This window comes from Puma concolor, chromosome C1 (assembly GCF_028749965.1).
Source record: "Puma concolor isolate L17-30 chromosome C1, mPumCon1.1.hap2, whole genome shotgun sequence".
NCBI classification, from domain to species: Eukaryota; Metazoa; Chordata; class Mammalia; order Carnivora; family Felidae; genus Puma; species Puma concolor.
The window spans coordinates 72,048,110-72,074,626 of record NC_141674.1 but is presented as its reverse complement, the minus strand read 5'-3'; the positions used below and the strand labels follow the sequence as shown (position 1 = coordinate 72,074,626).

Sequence of the window (26,517 nt, the reverse complement as noted above, 5' to 3'; positions counted from 1 at the left end):
GACTATATTTTGCTTACCCTTATACACCTAAGTCCTAAAACAGTGCTTGGCACTAATGAGGCACTCAATATATTCTATTAAATAAGGCAATTATACTCTAGACAAAAGGCTAATAATATTAGGTGATGGTTGAAAATATAAATCCACCAGTAGAAAACAAGATAAGAAAATTAAGATTCTTAGTACATACCATCACATTTTGAAACATTTTCAGCAACTTTATAGATCGCATTTTTAATTTTATTCTGTTGAAGACGGACAGTCATAGTACTAGAAAAACCAGAACTTTTGGGGTCAAAATTAGCCAGTTTCTCTGCATTTTTAATAGGAAAGCATTCCACCATCAGTAGTTTAAAAAGTCAGTGAGGTTGATTTTTCAGAAATTGAATTCTTAGTCCAAAAGATATAAAATATTACCATAATTGGTTTCTTAAATCCTTTCCAAGAAAATACACAACAATAATGTTTGAATAGGGATTTGGTTTAAGCAACTGGCAACAAAACAAATCTGGGTTTTGAAGGTGAATGTCAGAAGATGAGAGCACGACAAGACAGGCTCAATCCAGAGTCAAAAATGCGTTACTTTGGGGCACCTGGCTGGCTCAGTCGATAGAGCATGCAACTCTTGATCTTGGGGTCATGAGTTCAGGCCCCATGTTGCCAAGGCATAGAGCTTACTTAAAAAAGAAAAAAAAAAAGTTTTACTTTGGTTGGATCACAAACCAGATTACTTCAAGGTTAGCAAAGTACTGTAATGAAAACAACAGGCATGCCACTTAAGCACTAAGAACAGGAATAGCAAGAAAATGAGGGAGAAAAGCCAGGAGACTTAGTAGAGATTAGCAGCTAGAGGAGAAAAAGGAATATGAATAATTAAGCAGTGGAAAAAATCAGCTATTTATTCTGCAGTTGCTTCAGTTAATGGCATGGGGCATTCTATATTAATACTGTTATTAAAGATCAATTTAAAGTAAATATCAGGGGCACCTGGATGGCTCAGCTGGCTAAGTGCTGACTCAGGTCATGATCTCTCAGGCGTGGGATTGAGCTCTGCTTGGGCTCTGTGCTGCCAGCACAGAGCCTGCTTGGGATCTCTCTCTCCCTCTCTCTCTGCTCCTCCCCCACTCATGGGCACACTCGCATGCACTCTCTCTCAAAAATAAAACATCAAAAAAAATAAATATCAGGCCTTTGTTTTCCAGAAAATTTTAGCTCAAGAGATTTTAGCTATTCATAATTATATATAATAGCCATCATAAAAATATAGACAAATGGAAATGTTAGAAACATACCTATAGATAGTTATCAAGTATTTTAATAAAATCTAAGTACAAAAAATTATGTAATCTCTGAAAAATGTATTTTAAGTTTATTTTTGAGAGATAGAGATACAGTGTGAGCAGGGGAGGGGCAGAGAGTGAGGGAGATACAGAATCAGAAGCTGGCTTCAGGCTTGAAGCTATCAGCACAGAGCCCGATGTGGCTCAAACTCATGAACTGTGAGATCATGACCTGAGCTGAAGTCAGAGGCTCAACCGGCTGAACCACCCAGGTGCCCCTGAAAAATGCTGTTAAGATCACTGTAAGTCTGCAAAACTAGCACTATATACAAGTTTGTATTACTTTGCAATTATCTTGTTTTGTACAGTAAGGAACAAGCATTCGTTATATGTTGGAGAGTGTAAAGTGGGTGTGTTATTACTGATAATATATTCATACTGATAATAAGTATCTCAGTGAAAGAAAGTGTACATGAAGAGGCATTTATTAGTGGAGAATAAGCAAAAAGAGGAAAGTATTAAGGGTAGTTTTCAAAAGCTATGCCTCAACATTCAAGTCCATCTTATATACAGAAGAACCGGGGCGCCTGGGTGGCGCAGTCGGTTAAGCGTCCGGCTTCAGCCAGGTCACGATCTCGCGGTCTGTGAGTTCGAGCCCCGCGTCAGGCTCTGGGCTGATGGCTCAGAGCCTGGAGCCTGTTTCCGATTCTGTGTCTCCCTCTCTCTCTACCCCTCCCCCATTCATGCTCTGTCTCTCTCTGTCCCAAAAAAATAAATAAACGTTGAAAAAAAAAAATTTAAAAAAAAAAAAAAAAAAAAAAAAGAAGAACCGTAGGCAAATGTTTTGTTCAATATGCACTAAAGAGTAAGCAGTGAAGCCTTGGTGTGTCATGAAGTTATGTGTATATCTGTGGTAATCTATATGGCCAGCACAATGCATACTCTTAGAAGAAATTAATATGAGGAATGTTATTTGAGATTGTTAGATATCTAACTAGAATGGGAAAATAAAATATCTGTACTATTTTCAGGCAATAAATGAAGACTATTAGTAGCTAATGCTGTATAATCAAACTCAGGTAACCAGTGGTCAAATTTAGTATTTGTGCATTTTATCAAAGTGAAATTTGGGCTGCTTAGTAAAATAAATTATGACACAGCTGCTAATAGAATTGCAAAAAAGCACAAAGGTTAGAGTGAGCACTTTAGATGTCTTTGCCTCATTTAGATGTTTGCAGAAGAAGGAACTTTTTGTTTTGTTTTTTTGTTTGTACACCAACGTGCCTTGCCTGCTTTTTGCTCTAGCTTTTAATATACAAGAAGCTACCAGCTTAGCTACTGTTTGAATTACAGCTAGATAATAATTAACTTGCACAGAAAGTTAATCAGCGTTGGAAATTTTATTTGTTTGGGGATGTTATGATATGGCATGAATTAGCACCATTGACCACTCTACTAGCTTCTGCCCCTAATCTTGATTATGTCTGGTTAGAAAAAAGTAATTATGGAATGCTTTTTTTAAAATAGTGTGCATGTTTTGTTTTTAATGCATGTTTGTAGTTGATTATTAAATGGCTTATCTTTAGCTCTGTTTTTTAAAGGCCAGTTGGATGGCTGTGACTAAGCAAATTTATTGTTTGTTTCCAGCGCAACGTTTAACTGTCAAAGAATCAACAGATAATTTGTTCCCAGAGCAGAAGTCTTCTCTAAGTTATTTGAGGAGGAAGAAAGAACGACCTTGCATGTTAAATTTGAGTGGTACTGATTCATCAAGAATACTTAGACCGAGGCAAACCAGATTAGACAGTCCAGTTAGCAATCGGTATGCAGGCGACTGGAGCAGCTGTGGAGAAAACTACTTTTTAAATACAAAAGAAAATTTAAATGACGTAGATTATGATGATGTCCCTTCAGAAGACAGAGAAAACGGAGAAAATTGTAGCAAAATGTATGGACCAGATATAATGATTGAACAGCCAGTACCCTTGTCCGAAGAGTACACATTTCAGACGTATTTGACAATGCAGACAATTGAGTCTACAGTGGACCAAAAAGTCAATCTCAAAGATCTACAGGAAAGTATTGATACTTTGATTGGAAATCTGGAGCGTGAACTCAACAAAAACAAGCTTAATATGAGTGTTTGAGATTGAGAGGTTTTATTTGCTTTTTTGTAATGTTTTAAATTTTAAATCAATCTTTCTCATTTTCTTATACCGCTCACAATGGTTTTATTTTTTTACTTTTAAAAATTCCATTAATTTCTAATAAGTTCATGTGATTCCATTAAAAACGCTATCATTAATACAGTTTTTACTTATCTCAATAGAAAATTTTTCTTGGGGCAAAGATAACTTGGACTTGTGAATATTTTAACAAATATGGCCAATTCTGTGGAGATGACTTTTAAATGCACTTACAAGGTTCAGATAAGTTATTGACCCCTCATGGTTTTTGTACTTTATAGGAACTGCTCTTTTGTAGCTGAAACAGGTGTTTCTTTCAGAGGAACGTGGTAGCTGCTCCGTCTGGTTTGCGGTGTGAGCCCATGTACACTGCAGCATCCTTTGATCATATTTCATTTGCAATGCAAATGCTGCTCTAAAAAACTTTTTATAAATAAAAGTAAAATTATACAAATATTAATGTATTCTTATTAGTGTTCAGTAATTATTTAAGCTTATGAAAACTAAATATTTTTATAAACCTGAAACGTGTATATTTATAAGTGCATATATGGATAGATGTTAGAATGAGAGGAGGCATGGGCTACAGAATCACATGTATCTTTAAAGTATATATGTCATGAGGCCAAAATTATTAGCTTCAAATGTCTTTTTCAGGGAAAGAATATTTAAGTTAAAGGAGGAGTTCTGTAGAAACACTTGAACCAAAACACTAGAGGCATCTGAATAGAAATAATAGACTTTCTTTTTTTATTCACAGAAAGTCACAGTATCCCTAGTGAGAAGTCATCTTTTAAATTGAAATTCTCTAACTTCTTAAGGGATTAAATGCCCAGATTTCTGCACTAGTGATTTACACTTCAAAAATCTTTACCTATTCTATGCATTTTTATGTTCTGCTTTTTTAAAACAGAGTAATTGTGCTTTAAATGTATTATTTATTTGTAGTAGTACATTGATAACATTGACTTTATAATTGCCCTCATATGTATCTAAAGAAATCTTGCCGGCATAGTCCATGTTATTGATTTTTTAAAATAACTTATTTTGGCTAAGTGTATCTACCAGATAGGCATTATAGCAGTCACAGCAGTGTTTGAAAAATGTAAATTTAGAAGACTTTTTATTAAATTGGAATGTATTTTTTTAAACTTTTATACCCACAGAACATGTAATTTTAAAATTATAAATAAAATTTGAATTACCAACTTAAAGATGTAGCAGCCAGTAGAAAACACTTCTTGATGTTTTTCTAAATATTAAAGTATTTAACTATTTCTATGTTAAATATACACTGATAAACAGAACACCTTGTTATTTAATTTGAAAACTCAATTGTTAAAAAGCCAGATAAATAATTATTTTTATATGAAAATTTCATTTTTTAAAGCTTTGTATAACAATTCAGAAGAATACCAAAAGAATTTGTGACAGGTATATATCTAAACAGTCAAAAGAAATGTACTTTAAATGTTTTATAGGAAGACTTTGTTTGCTATATCATGTATACTGTATGAATTGAATAAGTTGTTCCAGAAATGTAAAAGTTTTATTAAAGAATTATAACCTTGGTGTCATGCTATTAATTATCATCATGATTTTAAGGATCACTTATTTTAATGTCATTGTTTTTAAACATGTTAAAGTATTGGACAATCAAATGTTATCCATAAATCCATGTAACAAATTCTTTTTGTGCAGAATTGAATTTTCCAGAATCTGAAATACCTTAAAGGCCAGATTTATTTTGTTATATAAATTTGGATTGGAATAGTTTCATCTCTGCTGTCTTAAATAGAAAATACTAAGCATTTATTTTGTCTGGATCACCGAGTCCTAACTGTAAATCTCTTTTGTTGACTTTGCTGTGTTTAGTAGTGCTCTGTAATTTACGCCTTTACTTTAAATGGCCCTTAACTTCAAATCTTTTTTGGGTTTTCATACCTGCTTTTTATAAACTCCTGGGATCTCTCTACACAGACTACCAGCTGTCATTCCCTTCTAAGTCTACTTGCCCCAATGTTTTTTAGGATTAAAAACGATCTTAATTTTAGTGCATGTACCTGAATAAAATTTCAAGCAATCCGTATGGATAGAAAATAAAAAGTAGAAGTGTGCCTCCCTGCCATTCACACCAATCCTGCTTCTCAGAGGTAACAGCCACTTTTTATTCTTTAGGTAGCTACTATCTCTACCACTTGATCTAGGTTTACTGTGCCTGTTTCTCGATTTGTCATTTAAGTAGTATCTGTTGATTGTTCATTATGAATATTAAGGAATGTCCATTCCTCCTCCCCATTTTATATTCTTTTGGTTTCCTTTATAACTAGTAATCTTTATTTCTTGATCCATCTGTATTAAACAATGTCTCTTGGCTTGCTACCATTGTGGAAATGACCAACCCTATACTTTCCTTTCAGCTCATTACTGCCTTTTACCTCCTAACTTCTCTAAGTTACACAATTAGTTTATTAATCAGCATTAATAGATGTATATTATTTGGGGGAACTATATTTGACTTAGGTTTTTCCTTTATATGTTTCTAAAAACAACAAATCAGTAACTAGCCATTATGTGCTGGATTATGCAAAAGCATTTACTAGTAAGTCAGGTGATTTTGTCTCCTACATATCCAATCTTATGTCCTCAGATCTATGCTGACATATGCAGAATATTCCAAGCTAAAGGTCAAATGAGTTATTTTATCTGCTAGCCATCAACTCCTCCAAATCATGCTGTGTATTATTTGCTTCAGAATTGGGTCATGCCTTGGGGCACCTGGGTGGCTCAGTTGGTTGAGCACCTGACTCTTGATTTCGGCTCAGATCATGATCTCACGGTTTCTTGAGTTCGAGCCTTGCGTAGGGCTCTGCGCTGGCAGTGTGAAGCCTGCTTGGGATTCTCTCTCCCTCCCTCCCTCTCTGCCCTTCCCCTACTTGTGCCATCTCTCTCAAAATAAATAAATAAACTTAAAAAAATAAGAATTAGGTCATGGATTTTGCAGATTTTTATTTTTTCCTGGAGTAATTGCTTTTTTTTTTTTTTGACCGAAGTAAAATGCTTTCTTTACTGTAACAATTATTTTATCATGGTATTGGATTACCAAATTTGTTCAGAATGCTTTTAGCTCTCATCGTGGGATTCTTAAAGTATATGCTTGCCTTTATTTATTTTTCTTTGACAGAAGAAAAATATCTTCACTCTAACCCTGAGATCATCTTAAGTTTTTAAATCAACTTTATCGAATTTGGACAAAGTGGTTTTTAGCTATCATCCTAGGATATGTTTTCCTTGCATTCCTGTATTTGATTTTGTTTTACATCTTTTTTTTTAATATAGTGTTTTTGCTTGCTGAAATCTATAAGTACTTCCCCCCACATATACACCTCCTGCCACCCCTCATATCTCCCACACCCCCCCACCACACTCACCAACCCTGCACACAAGAAGGGTGCTTGAGAGAGAAAGCTTTGAGTCCTTGCATGTCTGACAAGGCCTTCATTTTCCCTGTACTTCATTTTGATTTGGATCTACAGTGCCAGGTTCTAACTCACTTTCCTCGAGAACGTTGAAGGCATTTATTATCTTCTTTTTTTTAATTTAATATTTATGTATGTATGTATGTATGTATGTATGTATTTATTTATTTATTTATTTATTTTGTAAGTTTATCTTTGACAGAGAGAACGTGAGTGAAGGAGGTACGGAGAGAGAGGGAGACAGAGGATCCAAAGTGGTCTCTGCGCTGACCGTGAGCCCAATGGGGGGCTCAAATCCATGAACCATGAGATCATGACCTGAACTGAAGTCAGATGCTTAACCAACTGAGCCACCCAGGCGCCCCATTTTTAAGTAATTTTTACACCTAACATGGGACTCAAACTCACGACTTCAGGATCAAGAGTCGCATGCTCTACTGACTGAGCCAGCCAGGCATCCCCTTCTCTGTTACCTTCTTACATCCAGTTTTGCAGTAGTCCAGGCAAGAAAGTTGGTAGTTTCAGATCAGGGAAGTCAAGCATTAGAGGTGGTGAGAACTGGTTGTATTCAGGCTATGTTTTGTAAGTAGGAGCCCAAAGAATTTGCCAGTGGACTGTGAGAGAGTCTGTGAGTGAGTGAGTAAGGCCTGAGCAGCTGAAGGATGTAGTTACCATCAAATGAGATTGTGGTGACTCTACTGTATTTTTTAAATGAGCTTCTTGTAGTGGAAGTTGCTATTATTAATGTAGTGTTTATAATGTCCAGTTTAACTGTAAGTACTAATGCTTTGGTACCTGGTAATGATGCTCATAGAGTCACTTTTAGGGACTTGGAAAGTGATAATGTTGTATTATGTTTAATAATAACAAGTTTTAATTTGAATCTTACAGACCTGAGGACTTTGGTATGAAGAGGAATGCTCTTTTGCTCTTTTCTCAGCCCAGTGCTCACTTAACGTTTGATAAGTATTGAAGTACCAGAAATCAGAGTTCTTAGTTGCTTTCTGGCTCAGCTAAAAACTGACTGGCTAATTCAGGCAGAAATGGGACTAATTTTAAAAAGTTTCAGAGGGAAGACTTTTAGGATGCTAAAAATATTTTATAATTGGATCTAGGTGGAGACTTCACAGGTGTTTACATATCAAGTTCCATACTTAAGATTTTTGCCCTTTATATAAGTCATACCTCAACATTTTTTTAATGAGGAATCTGGAGGAATAGACTTGGAAAATAAGCAGAGCTAAGAGAGGCTAGGTTATCATAATGACAGCAACCAGGGCTGACTGATTAGGGTGCTGCTGTTCTCACCACTGGCACCAAACACAATCCCGTGCACACCACTGGAATTAGTTTTGTTTTTTTTTTTAATTTTTAAAAAATGTTTGTTTTTGAGAGAGAGAGAAGACCGAGTTGGGGAGGAGCAGAGAGCGAGGGAGACAGAATCCGAAGCAGGCTCCAGGCTCTGAGCTGTCAACACAGAGCCCAATGAGGGGCCCGATCTCGCAAACCTTGAGATGGTTATCTGAGCCAAAGTCTGACACTTAACCAACTGAGCCACACAGGTGCCCCTGGAATTGGTTATATTGCACCGTTCCTGATTCAAAGTCCCTGACAGAAGCATCAGATTGTGCCCCAGCTTCCAGGTGTCAGGGAGGGAGCAACTAGCTAGCATCCTTTCCTTGGAATTTACACAACAGTAAATTCTATGAATTTAAGAAGGGGCTTCAGATGCCAGGCCGCCTGACAGTGACAAAATATCACACTTTCCTGTCTTCATCTTACTCTATTGCCCCCAAACTGGAGTCTTTCTCTCACTCCCCTTACCCAACCCATCAACAGTTCTATGATACATCCTGAAACTGTGCACTTACTTGTGTCACTACTATACCCTAGACCCAAGCCACCATCATCTCTCCATCTCTTACTGCTTGTTTCTTCTCTTTGCTATCACTCTCCTCTCTCCACACTCACAATCCATCCTGTCCACAGAAGCCAAAGTCATCTTTAAAAAAAAAGATAAACTGCTATATAATTTCTTCAGCCTCTTCTCTTCAGCCTGAATTTCTTCAGTTCTCTTCTCTAGCAACACTGAGGTCTTGATTGCTGCCTTAGGATCTTTGCACTTGCCATTTTCTCTTTGTGAAGTGCTCCTCATCCATATTTGACTTGAGTGGTTATTTTTTTGTCATTTCACTTGTCTGCTCAAATGCCACTTCAGAGGCTGCCTCTGAAAACCCAATCAGTAGCCTGGCTTGAAAACTGGGGGAGGAAGAAGGTAGAGATTTGTCGCTTGGAACAAGTACCAAATAGTTATGGTACTATTTGATTAAACGATGGACAGTTACAACTTTAGAAAATGTTTACCTTTAAACCAAATTTAGGAAGAAAAACTAAAAAAAAGCATATCTGCACCCTTACATATCTAGTTCACTGCCATCTGCCTAAGATTTATAACAGAAGATGTTCAGTTAATTATTAATGAATGAATACAAAAGGATTCTCAGAGAATGGTTGCCCTTTTGTCAGGAAAAGATTAAGGGCCATGAGATGCAATGTGTATGTAATTATTCAAATATTTACTGCTGAGTAGTAATTATTTGTGGTTAAGAAAGTTATCTTTTTTTTTTATGACTATGTTTCTTGTGGAAGGGGAAACAGCCTTGGGAAAATTAGTAACTTAAAAATTTAGTGGGTTGGTAAATTTTAGGCAATAGTTTTTTTGTTTGTTTTTTGTTTTTGCTGCAGAATCGCAATGTTTCAATAGAAACAATTATTTAAATATTATGTATATGAAAAAAGTGTTTCTCACCATAAGGAAGGTTGGTCTCTGAGAGAGCTTTTGTTAAAATGGGTCATTTATTTGTTTACAGAAATCATGAGCAAAAAAACATCCTGATTCATTTTAGTGTGCACTTTTTGCTAGAACTGGAAAAACCTATTTTCCATTTTAGTAAAAGAAAATATTTTCATAAAGCTGAATGAACCCTATAAGTAAGACTCTTATTAGAAAGAGTCTGCTATTAGAATAGCAGAGACAATTTGGGGGGACAGACACTACATTTAATGTTTTTTATCTTTCTCAATGTCAGGTGTTTGTTTTAAGCAAGTGAGAAAAATTCCTACATACTTCCCCTGGATGGGGTTAACTTAATCCTTATCTGTTTGATAAGGCCACTGGCATGCTTTTAAGTCATTTGAGTTAATCTAGGTTTTTTGTTGTTGTTGTTTTGCTTAACGGAGGTATTTATGAAGTGAAAACTTGGTGTTGGCCTCAACATTCTACATACTTCTTTGACTGGAAACTCCTCTAAGGAGAGTTTAAAATTCCAACTTCAGAAAAATACAATGACCATTAAATTCAGAAAAGGGAAAGTGCCTCACATTCAAGACATTTTTGTGAAAGTTAGGAGAGACCGCAAGCCTGCAGCTCACTTTTTCTCGTAGCTGCAGATACTGAACAGTGACCCCTTGTTCTTGACCTTTGTTCAAGAAAAGGGCTGCAGGTTGCCAACATTTGCAGTCTCTTTTTGACTAACTTTCCCCTGCCCTGTAGCCATTGTAATGCCCACGTTTTAACCTAAGGGCAAATTTGAATCATTAGGTAAGTGACAACAGCTTGTCTAAACTGGTAGATAAGAAATGTCAAAGCATAAGGTGCCATCTGTCCCAGGTTATGAATCTATGTTTGATCTGTACTCAGTGTCAAAACTCGCCTGTAAAGTCAACCAAACTATAAAGGAAGGCATGGTAGTATCTGTTTCCATTGACATCATTCGTTACGAACGTTTTCAAATGTAAAGAAAAGTTGAAAATTATGCAGTGAATGCCCATATATCTACCAGCTAGATTCTATAATTGTAAGCCTTTTGTTATATTAGTTTGATCATATATCCATCTATCCACCATTATCTGTCTTAATTTTTGGTACATTTTAAAGTAAGTCACAGACTTCAGTTCACTGTAAGTGTCATTTTGGAAGCCAAAAAAAAAAAAAAAATGGAGATGAACTTGTCTGATTATAATTAACTCCTAAAAGAGTCACAAAATATGTGAATTTATCACAAAACCTAGATTTCATCATGGTTAGAGAGATCCAACATGGCTATTAATAGCCTCTAAACTAATGTATATTTTGGGTATCTTTTGATCTTTTCCATATGACTTTTAGCTATCCCAGACTACTATCATTCACAGACAACCTTCAGAATTTCTATCATATTCAAGTACCATGTGTAATATTTTCTTATTCTCTCTAAAAAATTTTATTTTCAGTTAAATTTATTTTTAGAGTACAACTTCATATTGCTACCATAAATGGAAAACCAGTATGATTTGTCATAAACAAGTTGGCCATATTTTTTTTCTATACACAAAAGTAAGTTCATATTGTATACCTTGGCTTGCATACTAAGGGAAATACCAAGTTATAGCCCCCATCCTTCCCCCTTTCCTTTCACAAATATTGGGGCACAAGAAAAGTCAAATCTTCATTGGAGGTTAGACACACAGATGGTATTAGGCTGTTCTCTTTTTAAGGGACAAAAACACTACATCTAGACTTGCCTAAGTCTCATCTTGAGCTGACAATGGCGAGAGAGAGCAGGGTGAGGAAGGGCCTGTCTGAAGCCCATGTGAGATTGTGTCCCAAGTGGAACACATTCCTCATGAGCCCTGTGTTTGTCAACCCCAGCTGCTCTGCAGACCCCACACTGGCAGGAACAGAGCCAAAGCCTAATCCTTGCAGCTTGAGGTTTGGGGACCTATCAGAGCCATGGCTCTGACCATATTTTCTTTTTCATTTTGTTTCCTCTTATTGTTTTAACCCTCTCCTACCAACCTATCTTCCCCAAACCCCCTCTATGTTAACATAGGTGTGGTAGGAGACCAACAACATACCTATTTTTCCTTCCTGAAATTAGAACCAAGACCTAGGAGCCAGACATATGGAGATCAAAATACCAGATTTAGCACGGATGAAGGTAAGCTCTAGAATATAACTTGGGTCTGTGACCAATTAGGCTTCTTCCTACATTACCTGTGATCCGATCATTCCCACCCAATCACTGTAGAGTTAGTTAAAAACAAGCCTCTCCTGGCAGGGGTACAACTTTTCAGTGCTAAAAAACAAAAAACAATTCAAAAATGTACATATTGCAGACAGGCTGGCCCTGTGGGTAAGAGAACACAGAAGGCTCCCAGGCAAGCAAGCTCAAGTCCTGCTCAGTTTACCAGTCAGATGAGTCTCCACTTAACTTGGAGAACAGTTAAGTGAGGGAGGCAGAGAAAAGCTGGAAGCGATCCTCCCATACTCCTTCCTCTTGAGAAATGAAGTTACCTCCCTTTTACGGAAACAGGAGAGGTACAGGATGTTATTCCCTAACAATTACCTTCTATTGCTTCCTCCTATAGTGACCAAATGTCACAGGATGAACTTTGGGACCCTTTGTCAAATGGAACAGGAAATAGAAGTGTGTATTGGCAGCCAAAACCAACATGCAAGGATTTTCCAGGTAATTGCTAAGCAATGGCTGCCATTGGGCATCCTGGTCAACGGGCAAAGTGGCCAAAATTGGGCATATTCTTGCTTCTCTTGATATAATTTTTTCCTCCTCAATCTGCTGTGGACATGTGCCAGCTCTGGTGCCTTGAGCCTCAGGTACCACGACCAGTCTTGCCTTTTCCCACTGTGCCCAGTAGCCAAATCTGCCTCCTCCTCTGCCTATAAGTAAAACTTACCTTCCATTTGGTTCTGTATAAATACGCAGTCTTATCATCTGATTAAGACACTTGGGTGTTGGGGTGCCTGGGTGGCTCAGTTGGTTAAGCCCTGACTCACACGGTTCAAGGGATTAAGCTCCACTTTAGGCTCCATGCTGACAGCACAGAGCCTGCTTGGGATTCTCTCTCTCCTCTCTCTGCCTCTCCCCTGCTCATGCTCTCTCTAAATAAATAAATAAATAAATAAATAAATAAATAACATAAAAGCATTAATGATGGTAGGGTTTATTTATATTTTATTTTAAAATAGGAGTTTATTAAATGTAAAGAGTATGCATATGAAAATATTAGAGAAACTCTTTTGGTTTCTTTCTGTTTTTTCTGTTAACTCTCAGCTCCCTGGATGCTGCTGCTACAGTTGCATGTCATGTTTGCTTCCAAAAGACTGCCAGGTTTTTTATTAACCATCTCAGTTGCCCTCATCTGCTTAAATCCTCAGTCACCATGGAATATCAATTAAGCCATTATCAGCTATATCCATAGTGCAATTACACAGGGCCTGAGTCACAATGGGGTTGAACTCTAGTAAATCAGCTAGCGGAAACTTTATAAAAGTCATAGTAAGTCAGAATTGCGTGTGCAAATTAACATAAATATACATACAAAGGCCAAAGCAACCTTGAAAAAAAAATAATGACTTTGGAAGACCGACACTATCTGATTTTAAGATGTCTTTTATTAAAGCAACAGTAATCAAGAAAGTATGGTATTGGTGTCAGGCTAGACAAATCTACAGAACATAGTGGAGTTCAGAAATAGACCCTACATATATGGACCACTGACTTTTTAAAAAAATTTTATTGTTGAAGTATAATTGAAATGCAGTGTTATATTAGTTTCAGCTGTACAACATATTGATTTGACAATTCTGTATATTACTCAGAACTCACCACAATAAGTGTAGTCACCATCTGTCACCAGTGTTATTTACAATATTGTTGACTATATTTCCTATGCTGTACTTTATATCGCCATGATTATATTTATTTTATGACTGAAAGTTTGTATCTCTTAATCCCCATCATCTGTTGTGCCCATCCTCACCGACCCACCTCATCTCTGGCAACCACCAGTTTGTTCTCTGTATTTGAGTCATTTATTTGTTTGTTTTGTTTTTTAGATTCCACAGATAAGTGAAATCATATGGTATCTGTCTTTCTCTGATACACAACTGATTTTTTACTAAGGCAATACAGTGGAAAAAGGACAGTCTTTTCGAGAAATAGTGCTGGAATAATTGGATATTTATATGCAAACTCCCCCCAAACCAAAAAAACATTGATCCATATATAAAAATTATACCATACATGAAAATCAATGTGAAATGGATCATAGATTTAAATGTAAAGCCTGGAAGTATAAAACTTCTAGAAGAAAACCTTGGTTATGCAAAGATTTCTTAGAGAAGTCAACAAAACATAAACTATAAAAAACCAAATTGATAAATTGAACTTCATCAAAATTAAAAATTTCTGCCCTTTGAAAGACACTTTTTTTTTTAATTTTTTTTCAACGTTTATTTATTTTTGGGACAGAGAAAGACAGAGCATGAACGGGGGAGGGGCAGAGAGAGAGGGAGACACAGAATCGGAAACAGGCTCCAGGCTCTGAGCCATCAGCCCAGAGCCTGACACGGGGCTCGAACTCACGGACCGCAAGATCGCGACCCGGCTGAAGTCGGACGCTTAACCGACTGCGCCACCCAGGCGCCCCTGAAAGACACTATTAAGAGAATGAGAAGATAAACCACAGACCAAAAGTCAATATTTGCATGTATCTGGTAAAAGACTTGCATCCAGAATATATAAGGAACTCTGAAATCTCAATTACTAAAAGAGCAAAAACAAAAAAAACCCTTCAAGAATAATGAACAACATATGTGAATAAATACTTCATGAAAGAAGACATGTGGATGGAAATAAACACATAAAAATAAGCTCAACATCATTAGTCATTAGGGAAATGCTAATTAAAACTGCAATGAGATACCACTGCACACCAACTAGAATTGCTAAATTTTAAGAGTGATCAAAAAAAAAAAAAAAAGATAAAAGATAAAAGAGTGATCATACTAGTGAGAATGAGGAGGAACTAGAACTTTTGTACACTGTTGGTGGAAATATAAAATAGCATACCTACTTTGGAAACATTTGGCGATATCTTAAAAAGTTGAACACATATACACCATATGAGCCAGACATTCTACTCCTGGATATTTATCCAAGAAAAATGAAAACATATGTTCATAAAACAACTTGCACAGAAATGATCATAGAAGATTAATTTATAGTAGCCCCAAGCTGGAAACCACGAACCCAAATGTCTACCAAGCAAATTGTGGTATGTCCCTACAATGGAATACTATTTAGCAATAAAAGGTAATAGAATGTTAATACACAAAACAAGAACGGATCTCAAAAGTGAAAGAATAAGACAAAAATAAGTTCATACCATATGATTCCATTTATATGAAGTTATAGAAAATGCAAACTAATCTATAGTAATAGAAAGTTCTGATTGAACTCGTATAATGCATGTTTGGATAATGGTTACATGGGTGTATACATAATTAAAAATTAAGTTAGCTGCACACTTATAATTTGTGCTCTTCACTGTTTGTAAGTAATAGTTCAATAAAAAGAAGGATAATAAAAAATAAAGAAATGCATGTTTCCTGTAATAATTCCAACAATACAGAAGAGCATGTAGTTGAAAGCCCATTCTTCCAAGCTCCTCTTGTCTTCTCCTCGTCTCGTACTTAAATGCAATCCCAGTCACCAGAGGTTTCCAAAATTCACAGTGTGATATTTATTAAAGACTTGTATCAAATTTTAAGATACATAGCACTAATTTTACTCTGTTTTATATTGTAATAATTTGAATACATAGCTTATTGTCTTACTGGATTATATGCATTGAAAGCAGAAAATACAGTATGCTTCTTTATAATTCTTTTTTTCTTTTAATTTTTTAACATTTATTTATTTTTGAGAGACAGAGTGTGAGCAGGGGAGGGGCAGAGAGAGAGGAAGACACAGAAACTGAAGCAGGCTCCAGGCTCTGAGCTGTCCGCACAGAGCCCAACGCGGGGCTCGAACCCACAAACCATGAGATCATGACCTGAGCCAAAGTCGGATGCTCAACTGACTGGGCCACTCAGGCACCCCTGCTTCTTTATAATTCTTAAACAAAGTAGGGATAGAAATAAATAAATATCCTATTTTGAGATAATTGTCATAGTTATGGACACATTATAGGTAACTAACATTCACTGTGTTTCAGACAATCCATAGGGAGTTTTCTATGTTCTATTTCACTTAATCCTCACGAGAACCAAAATGAGGTGGTTTTTCCAGTTACCTACTGCTGCATAACAAACCATACCAAAACTTAATGGCTTTAAATAATGACAAAATTTACTTTGCTGACATGTTCACAAACCTGAGTTTAGACAGGTCTTGGCAGGAATAGCTCATCTCTGCTCCAATCAGCAACAGCCGGAGTAGCTTGACAGCTCAGGCCTGGAATTATCTGAAGGCTTGTTCATTCCACATGTACGGTGGTTGGTGCTGGTCACTGGCTGAAATCTTACTTGGGGTTGTCAACCAGAACACCTCCATGTGCCCTGTCCATGTAGCCTGGGCTTCCTCACAACACGGTAGCTGGGTTCCTAGGGTGAGTTTCCAATGAGAGAGCCAGGCAGAAGCTGTATCTGTGTCGCCCTTTATGACCTGGGTTCAGAAGTCATTCAGTGTCATTTCTGCTGCATTCTATTCTTTGAAGAAACCGCAAAGTCACAATTTCAAGGAGAGGGGAAATAGAGGCTATCTCTTGATGGGGGTATGGCAATGTGGGATGGGAAATTTCGCTGTGGCCATTTTTGAGAATTTATTTTGCCACAGCAGAAACTTGTCAAGGTTAAATTACTAAAGCTTGTAAGGGACTGAGTGCTCAGAATTGTCTCTAATTCCAAAGCTCTGATTAGGATCCAGATAGTTGCCTTACTTTGTGACTTTGAAAACTATTAGTATCACATTGTCAATTCCTGTTATAGTCTCTAAAACAGATTCTTATGAGCACTGTTCATTTCCTATAGGAGGAATACATATAAATCATTTTTTAAATGTATGTGGATATTGTTGTACTGCATTAGATGTTAATTCATTTTAGGGCATTTTGAAAATTCTTGGTAGCTTTATTTACTCATGGAACAGGAATAGCATCTTCCAGGAAGCAGAGGTGAGAGAGAGCGTAGAATGTGTGGAAAACAGTGTGGACTGAAATGTCTGAAGGGGAAGTAGAGAAGCCAAACCTGTAAAAGAAGGGCTTAAAAAGCAAGCAGGGCTATGTTATCAATAAAGAACTTGTACCCTATCCTGAGGGCAAAAAGGGCCAGTTGAAATGTTTTAAGGAGGGAAATTATGGGGTCCAGATTTGATTTTTAAATGACCACTCTAGCGTTAGTGTTGACTATTTAATAAAAACATGGGATTTGGAGTGATATGCCAATCTCACTTCACCTGCTTACTGAACAAGCTGGAATTTGCTTGGAATCTAGTGTATGGTTTATAGATAGAGGTATTTTCCAATATAAGAAAGTTGTGTTTTCTTTTGATATCTTTAGTTATGGCTGTTAAAATGTTTCTAGTGTCTTATTAGATGTGCACAGATTTAAGTCCAATTCCTGATTTCCAACTAACTGTTGTGCACATGCGTTCTAATGAGGCTGAGTATTCTCTAATCCACCTGCATTCATCATGATGGGCTCGGCTATAGAGTGGTGACAAATAAACCCTGATACATCAGTTGTTTAATACAATAAAGGTTTATTGACTGCTTGTGTAAAGTCTGAAACAGGTTGAGAAACTTTACATTATAAACATGGCGTCTGAAACACATAACACTTGGAGGCTTTCACAAGATGAGGTAAAGCCAAGCCTAGAGGTGGCTTCTATCCATTTCTACCCATGTTCTGTTGATTAGAAATCAGACACAGGCTCAAATCTAACTGCCAAAGAGGATGGAAAATGTGGAGGTACACACAGATATTTCACAAGCATTGGTAGCCTCCATCACCTTTCTCCCTGCCCAGATTTTCTGGGACTCTCAATCAACTGAGATTAAGATTCTCATAATGAACAGATACAGAGTTTTGGGGGTTTTTTTTCTTTTGTTTTTTTGTTGTTGTTGTTTTTAAATTCTGTCTACAGTGTATTATTTCTGAGGACAAGATCCCTCTGGATGCATAGCTTCATTACCAGAATGACTCCTACTTAGATTCTGTGTCATTGGGAGTTCATTCTGTCTTTTTGTGAGATTTAGATCCATTCAGTCCAGAAACTTCATTAAAAGTGAAAAATAATTATAGATTTAACTTATTTACTAAAGCCAAAATAAAGAAGACACTTGCTGTGTATTAGATTTGACTTGATACTGTTTTCTTTTCTTTCCTTTTTTTCTTTTTTAAAAAAATTTTTAAAAGGATAATTATTCCTAAAAAAATGGCTTCAGGGGCGCCTGGGTGGCTGGGTGGGCTGATGGCTCAGAGCCTGGAGCCTGCTTCCGATTCTGTGTCTCCCTCTCTCTCTGCCCCTCCCCCATTCATGCTCTGTCTCTCTCTGTCTCAAAAATAAATAAATGTTAAAAAAAAATTTTTTTTTAAAATGGCTTCAGGGGACACGTGGGTGGCTCAGTCTGTTAAAGTCTGACTCTTGATTTTGGTTGAGGTCATAATCTCACGGTTGTGAGATTAAGCCCCATATCATACTCCATGCTGGGCAGGAAGCCTGCTTAAGATAAAATATTCTCTCTCTCTCTCTCTCTCTCTCTCTACCTCCCCCGCCCCCGATCCTCCCCTCTCTCAAAATAAATACATAAATAAAATTTAAAAAAATATATGGCTTCAGGCTGGAAGAACTATTTTGAATTGACAGGGAAGAATGTGAAATCTCCTATTTTACATTTTCTTCCCTTCTCTTCTTTAAGAAAAAAGAATAAAAACAGCCCAGAATATTGCATGTACAAGTGACTTAGAGAAATCTTATCTTCTGTCCTTTTAAGTTTGGAATATTGGTATTATTGCAGGGAAACACAATCAGTTACCATACTGCATATATTTTTAATGTCATACTTGTGAATAAGAGAGCATTTGGAAGCAGTTACACTTATTTATTTTTTTAACCATCATTTCCCCAATAAACTTTTAAGGTTAGTTTCTTTGGTGTTTGGGATTCTACTCTGATGGTGTGCAGTTGTTTTACATGGCCTGTGACCCTCAAACAGCTCATCAGCCATGGAAGGAATGAATTCATCACACAGGGTTTAATTTGCCCTTCACTAAGATCTTTAATTTCCGCCCTGGGAGCCTTGCTCAGTTACATGGTATCTAACCTGGTGATGGCAACCTAGCAACTGGGTGGAACGTGGCCTACCCCAAGCAACGCTCAGGGGTAGAGGGCACAGGGAAATGTTAATTATTTACAGTGGTGGATTAGTGAAGCTGTGGGAGTTCACCCAGGCCACTGACCACCATCTACTGGAGCCAATAGCTTTTTCATCTGAAGTGCACCCAGATGATATGGTTATGAGGACCCAAAAAATATGCTCGTTTAATTATACAACATTTCTGGGTGGGCAAAAAGCAGCTTATAAAGCTGAATGATAATTAAATTTAACCTAAAAAAAATCACATATTATTAGAATGGTTAATTTTCTAAGTAGCCATAGCATTTTAAGTTGTGCAAAAAATAGAGCTGCTGTTTAAATTTTAAATAGTACGTCCAACCTGTCTGGTATCATATTAAAATGGTCAAGGCTAATACTAGACTAGGTGTGCAGAATCACTGCTTACAGCATATTTGAGTGTGAGAGACATTAGCATTATTGTTAACAATATTAAAATCAGAGATTATTACATAGGACCAAGAAGAAACACTATGTTTTCTCTGGGGTGTGTGTGTGTGTGTGTGTGTGTGTGTGTGTGTGTCTGTGAGACAGAGTACCTGAGGCTAAACAAGAAAAGGAGGCAACACTTATTAAGCACCCACTGAGTGCCAGTTATTTTATACACATCACCTTTGGGTGAGGTAGCTATAATTATCCCCTATTTGCAGGTGGTATAACTAAGACTTAGGGGACAGTGCAGTTTGCCTAGGGTGATGAGGCTGGATCCCAAAGCCCTTTTTATTTTCACTACAACGCATGTCAGATCAAAAGACTGAAGTGCAGAAACAGAAGACTTACCACAGGGCAGTTAGGAAGGAGTGGGCAGCCGGGGAAAGGACTGGAGCCATGGGAACTGGAAGGAGGCACACCAGTTAGCTCCATTTTCATTCATACCTAGTATTCCCACATCTTCTATTATAGGAGGTTAACTTCTCAGCTTGAGCCCCAGTGTGAACTGAAGAGCCCTCGGAGAGAGCTCATCCCAGAAAGGGGGGAGACAGCACACTGCATTGGCCTGAGTTCCAAAGCCTCGGAGTCCGAGAAAGGTGAGCATTCTGAGTAGTCTGACCCATCCCATCCGAACCTTTTTCCTTCCCTCTCTCCTTCCATACACATCAGACTTGCAGTGAGGTCTAAAGGCTCTCCCTGGTTTCTTTCGTTCTCTCTACCAATAAATATCCTGTACATGTAGTCTTACCTTGGCATTAGCTTCATGCTGAACCTGAACTGACACAGAGTCATTGTCTCATCCCCTTTCCGCCATGTTACGGGCCATTAGGCAGCTCTAGTATATTGAGAGAAGGGAGCCTTGAGTGCCTGCTGGTTGTAGGCTTGTTTTTGAACATATGTGAGTCCTTCATCCCAGGAACTACAGGACACACCTGGGGACACTTTGAGATACCAGATAAGTGGGTGGGGCAAGATGCCATGAAACGTGGGCTGTGGCTGTTTGTGTGACCCCATTGGTGGCCATAGGCTGGTGAGATGATGAGGAAAATTAAGGTTATAAACACACAATAAAAATATCATACTGAACTGATGATAACTGCTATCATAAGCAAGATAAACATGAACCCCATGTTTAGTTTCTATAGCAAGAATATTATAATCATGTTGTACATGTAAATTAGGTAAAATAGAGGCAAAAATTTACTGCTTGCTGTATGCTAGGAACTATACTAAGCTCTTTATTTGATAACCCTAAGGCAGACGCTTATTTAATATCCATTACCCCCTTCTTCTATGCTAATAAAACCCTCTTTTGTTTGAGAAAACAATGAACCAGCCCCAGCTAATGGCTTATGTCACACAATCATGACACTCCTGTTTTCCATGGTCCCAGCTTCTTCTGCCCTGAGAGGTGTCCACACAACTCAGTTCTGTCCAGGAGACCTGAGCAGAAGTCTGCTGGGGTGGAGACAGAGGACTGAGTCATGAAAATGCTTCTCCTAGAAGACTACAGTAGCAAATCCCTCACCCTCTTCAGATCTTTGCTCAAATGTCACCTTCCCAGTGACACCTACCCTGAACACCTGTTTAAAATTGTAGAGCCAGGCACAGCATAGGACTCAAAACATTATGTTTTTCTTTGGGGCAAGACATGAAAAAAAAATAGGGAAAATTGCCAGAGAAAGTGCAGAATAGCAAGCACAAATGCCCCGGGACAGGAACATGCCTTGTATGTTTGGGGAATTGGAGGGGGCTGGCATGACTGGGGTGCTGTGACGTAGGTGAGGAGAGAGAGATGAAACCAGAGTGACAATGGACAGCCTGATCACACGAGGGCTTGCCGGTCCCAGTAAAGCCTTTGGCTCATGCTCTGAGTGAGCTGGGAAGCCAAGGAGGAGCTGAGAGGAAGAATGACAGCCTCTGCCTTTCATTTAAAAGTTCTGTGTGGCTGCTGTTGAGACAGATTGAAGGGGGCAAGGGTGGAAGCAGGGAGAACAGCTAGGAAGCTACTGTGAAAAGCCAAGCTGGTGATGGTGGTAGCTTGGATCAAGGTGGTAGCAAGGAAGAAGGAGAGAAGTGACCAGGTTCTAGATGTATTTTGAAGCTGTTGTCAACAGGATTTGCTCACGGATTGGGTATGGATTGAGAGAGGAGAAAAATGATGGATGATGTCTAGGTTTTTGCCTGAGCAACTGAAAGCAAGGTAATTAGGAGAACTACAGTGAGAATGGGTTTTGAAGGGAAATCTAGGCCCTCAATTTTGGACATGTTTAAATTTGAGATGTCTATTATATATCCAAGTGGAGACATTAAATAGTCAAATGGATATACAGTTCTTGCTTTTGTGGGAGAAGCTCATGCCAGGGATATAAGCAGTATTGGAAGCTATGAGATTGGATGGATTTACATAAGACATAAGTGTGGGTCAGAAAGCAAGCAAGCAAGCAAGCAAGCAAAGAAAAAAAGGGAGGAGTGTTGGGAGGGAGGGAGGGAGGGAGGAAGGAAGGAAAGAAGAAAGAAAGAAACAAAGAAAGAAACAAAGAAAGAAAGAAAAAAAGAAAGAAGGACAGGGAGAGAGAGGAGGGTTGGGAGGGAGGGAGGGAGGAAGGAAGGAAGGAAGAAAAGGAAGGAAGAAGGAAGGAAGGAAGGAAGGAGGGATACATGAAAGAGAAAGAAATATAGTTCAAGTGCAAGGATGAGCCTTGGGACATTCCAATAATAATGATACTAACATGTGCTGGGTACCATCACCTTATCTGCAGGTGCTCATTTACCCCTTGTAAAAATGTTGCAAAGTAAATACCCTCACCTGACTGGATAGTAGGGGAATCTGTTTCACAGAGATAAGTCATCTGTCCAAAGGCACACAGACAGTTAAGTGCTATTATCTACCTGACTTTGGAGATAAATAACTTTGAGTTTAATGTCCTCCAGTAACTTAAAAACTTTGGCATCATCCTTTGTCTTGTATTCCCCATCCAACCAGCCTTTCGGGTCTATTTTCACAGTAAGGTTCCGTACAGCATGTGCTAATCCCTTACCTGGAACCACCACTTATGCCTCCTAATAGGATTTCCTGCCATTCACTTCTCCCCACCCTAATCCATCCCTTATCTTCCTAAAAATAAAGCTGATTGTGTCACCTTCCTGCTTAGCCCTTCTATTAATTCCCCATTATTTGCAAACTATAATTCAGCCTCTTGAGTTTAGGTTCTGGGAACCTTCACAATCTGGCTCCAAGCTACTTTTCCAGTCTCATCTCCTGCTACCCTCCCTGCAAACTCACCTCCCATGCCAGTTACTTTCCTGTGACATTGAACCTCTGGTTGAGACACACCAAGCTCTTTTGCAACTCTGTTTCACATGCTGTCTCCTTTTTGTGCCCATACTGGTTAACCATCTCCACCCCCCCCCACCCCCCCCGAGTACAACATTGACTGGAGGACAGACCGTGGGCACTGTGTCTTGTTCCACATCGTGGAAGAAAACTTTCAGTTTTTTGCCTTTAAGGACGATGTTACTGTAGGATTGTTTTAGATTCCCCCTTCTTTTTGTAACTGCTAAGAATTTATTGTTGTTTTGTCATGAACAGATGTTGAATTTTATCACGTGTTTTTCTGTGTCCATTTGGTATCATAAATTCTCTCCTTTAATCAGTCACTGACTTATTTTCTACTGTTAAATTAACCTTATATTCTTCGGGTAAACCCAACATGATCTTTATGTAGTATCCTTTCTTTTACATATATTTCTAGATTCCATTTGCTAATACTTTATTTAGCACATAGCCCTCCCATCTGTCAGGGGCCTGGGGAGAGCAGTGTTTGGAGGGGCAGCCAAACCAACTTGATAATTGGGAGCGAAGTTTGATTTCCATTTCTCTCTGGGATTAGGGGCTCTAAATGGATGTCAAGGCCTGGGGGTGAAGGGGATGTCTGAAGCTCTGTGTTACTAGAGGAAAATGAAACTTTCATTATTGGTAACCTTCATATTCAGTACAAAGTTCGGTACACATTCAATCCAAAAATCAAAACAGATCTTGTTGTGATAAATCAAGTTTTAATTTTAGTGAAATAAAAGGCTAATACTTACAAATAAACCTATTCAATGTTTAATTTGCTAGCTCACCTTACATAAAAAGTAATGAATAAAAAGAAAACAAAGTCCTACCAAGGCCCCAAACACCCCTGCAGAAAGCCTTTCTACATCAAGTCCATGAATGACATCGTCTCTGGCACTTTGATGAGGCCGAGGTTGATGAGGGTGTTCTTTTCCAGTTCTAAGTAATTGTCATAGTCTGCTTTCAATTCAGCCTCCATCTGTTCTTTTGACTTCTGATATGTTTTCTAGGGTGAAAAACCAAATCATGCCAATAAAACATTGACAGCTAGAAATACCAAAGGAAAGAAGGGGCTAGTTTTGAGCAGTTGGCCTAGCCGCTGCTCTCTGGGAGGGGTTTGTGGGAGGGCATCTCTGGCACAGGAGGGAGAGTAGCTGCTGGCTCCCAAGGGGGAGTGGCAGAGATAGAGTGGAGAAGTGTGTGCACATTTCCGTGGCTCAGGAAGCCTCCTGCTGGAGGCCAGTTCTCCATCGTGGCCTGCAACTCCTCTCTAGCAGTGCTTCCATGAAGGTCTCCTCATGGAGAACTGAGAAGTGGGTAACACGTGGCCCTTTGACACCTCTCTCCAAAAATAAAAACAAAAACCCCTTTTCTAGTCTTCTTCCTCATGACTCTTGGGTCCCTCGTGTAGCCTGGAGTGTGGATAATTGACTAGAGGTTGCAGAAGTCTTTTGAATTCCTCCCACTACCAAGTCCTGTGTAGGTGGCATAGCTTATGGATCACATGGAAACCTACTTTTTCCGGCTTTGGGTCTCCAGCTGAAATTTCAGTTAGAAAAATTCCCATTTTATGTGCTGTTAGAGCTGTGATTGCTATTATTTTTCAAGAGGTGAGCTGTATTCAGACTCGGTGTTTGCAAAGAGATAGGTGTATGGTTTTCCTCAGATTTGTGGATCAATGTGTACAACCCAATCCCTGGCAACTGCAGGGCATTCATTCAGACAAGCCTTGCTGGATGGATGTGCGTTCTTCCCGTGCCTTCTGCAATAATAGCAGCGAATGCTTACTACCGTTTTCTCTGTGCCAGTTCCTGGCTAAGTGCTATAAACATTTTGACTCATTTAATCTCTGCTACAGTCCTCTGAGGTTGTTACAGTTTGTTCCCATTTTCCCTTTTATCAGCAGTTGCTCCTTAGAAGATACTTCTCACAACATTAGTTGTTTTTCCTTGGTGACAATTTTCATGTTCTAAATGTAACAGAGGAGCCCTTTTAAACCCATTCACTTATCCCCAATCTAGTTCCAGAGAAAATTTGACAAGTGGTAGCTCTACTTAAAAGAAGGTACCATGGGGGTGCCTGGGGGTGGCTCAGTCAGTTAAGCGTCCAACTCTTGACTTCAGCTCAGGTCACAATCTTACCATTTATGCGTTTGAGCCCCTCATCAGACTCTGTGCTGACGGTGCAGAGCCTGCTTCAGATCCTCTGTCTCCCTCTCTCTCTGCCCCTCCCCTGCTCTTGCTCACGCTCTCTCTCAAAATAAATAATATCCACTGATGTGGATAATTAGGAGCTGTCGCTATGGTATTTAAACACTGACAATAATCGTGGATAATTGCTGGCGTAAAGGAAGGGTGTCAGGTTATTTTACACAACAGAATTTCAATCGGTATTTGTGAGTGTGCAAAAGAACAGAAGAAGGCCAATTTTCTGTAAAAAGGGAAACAAGGGAAAGTTAATTAATTGGTATTCTTTCATGCCTTGTGACCACTAAACCATGTTTTTGAAATGAGGCCCCCTGTTTTTATAACACTAACATGTGTCTAGCAATAAGTGATAACATTAACATTAAAATTTCCACATGCTCATGCTTTTAATTGAGACCCAGGGTCTCACATGAATAACAGTGTTGGAGGAGGTTATATATTTGGCTATAAGGAATCTATAAATGGGATCGGTGGTGAAATTGCTGGTGACAAAAGGCCTAGGAAGGGAAGGAGCAAGAGAGAAGTAGAAATACAGACTGAGATGACCCCTCGTGACAAAGAGAGAAGAGCTGAATTCACAGACTATTTCAAGGCCCCACTCCCAGTGGGTGAGGGGAGACCAATGGAGTGACAGAATTCATATCAAACAGAGGCTGGGAAACAGGAAGGTGAGGGGCTTCAGAGCTTCGGTTTCCTTTCTGGTAGAAGGATGTGTCCTCTACCAAATTCTCCTCTATCTCAAACTTTGTAGCTCCCATATATTGTATTATAGTAAAATTCATATCTATCTGTCTATATACTGGTTCCCATTTACTGAAAGTCTACTATTTGTCAGGTTCCTGAACTGAAAGCCTAATCCTAAAAGGTAGTTATCAGTATCCCCATTTTAAAAAGTTTATTTTATTTTATTTTATTTTTTCAATATATGAAGTTTATTGTCAAATTGGTTTCCATACAACACCCAGTGCTCATCCCAACAGGTACCCTCCTCAATACCCATCACCCACTCTGCCCTCCCTCCCACCCCCCATCAACCCTCAGTTTGTTCTCAGTTTTTAAGAGTCTCTTATGCTTTGGCTCTCTCCCACTCTAACCTCCTTTTTTTTTTTCCTTCCCCTCCCCCATGGGTTCCTGTTAAGTTTCTCAGGATCCACGTAAGAGTGAGAACATATGGTATCTGTCTTTCTCTGTATGACTTATTTCACTTAGCATCACACTCTCCAGTTCCATCCATGTTGCTACAAAGGGCCATATTTCATTCTTTCTCATTGCCACATAGTACTCCATTGTACTAAACCACTTGTACTAAACCACTAGTACTCCAATGTACTAAACCATTGTACATAAACCACA

General features: G+C 38.4%; 2 protein-coding genes and 1 long non-coding RNA gene across 7 annotated transcripts in view; 2 read left to right on the top strand and 1 right to left on the bottom strand.

The window, feature by feature from the left end:
- SYDE2 (synapse defective Rho GTPase homolog 2) overlaps window positions 1-5,292 on the top strand; it is a 52,321-nt gene extending 47,029 nt beyond the window's left edge. The window contains exons 7-8 of one of the 2 annotated variants that reach the window (XM_086717437.1): window positions 2,312-2,359; window positions 2,928-3,051. In XM_086717437.1, the coding sequence (XP_086573563.1) occupies window positions 2,312-2,322 (11 nt within the window). In that variant the 3' untranslated portion in view covers window positions 2,323-2,359; window positions 2,928-3,051. Of the gene's footprint in view, window positions 1-2,311; window positions 2,360-2,927 lie in introns of both variants that reach the window. The other variant, XM_025912359.2, reaches the window with a different exon arrangement.
- A 2,354-nt stretch (window positions 5,293-7,646) lies between these two features.
- Window positions 7,647-26,517, top strand: part of LOC147578138 (uncharacterized) — a 46,598-nt gene continuing 27,727 nt past the window's right edge. For both annotated transcript variants that reach the window (XR_015254828.1, XR_015254827.1), the window contains exons 1-3: window positions 7,647-11,924; window positions 12,355-12,455; window positions 20,089-20,213. This is a non-coding gene — a long non-coding RNA (uncharacterized LOC147578138). The remainder of the gene's footprint in view (window positions 11,925-12,354; window positions 12,456-20,088; window positions 20,214-26,517) is intronic.
- The window catches only part of DNAI3 (dynein axonemal intermediate chain 3), a 96,690-nt gene continuing 93,829 nt past the window's right edge, over window positions 23,657-26,517 (bottom strand). For all 3 annotated transcript variants that reach the window (XM_086717436.1, XM_086717435.1, XM_086717434.1), the window contains exon 23: window positions 23,657-23,963. In XM_086717436.1, coding sequence (XP_086573562.1) covers window positions 23,820-23,963 — 144 coding nt within the window. In that variant the 3' untranslated portion in view covers window positions 23,657-23,819. The remainder of the gene's footprint in view (window positions 23,964-26,517) is intronic.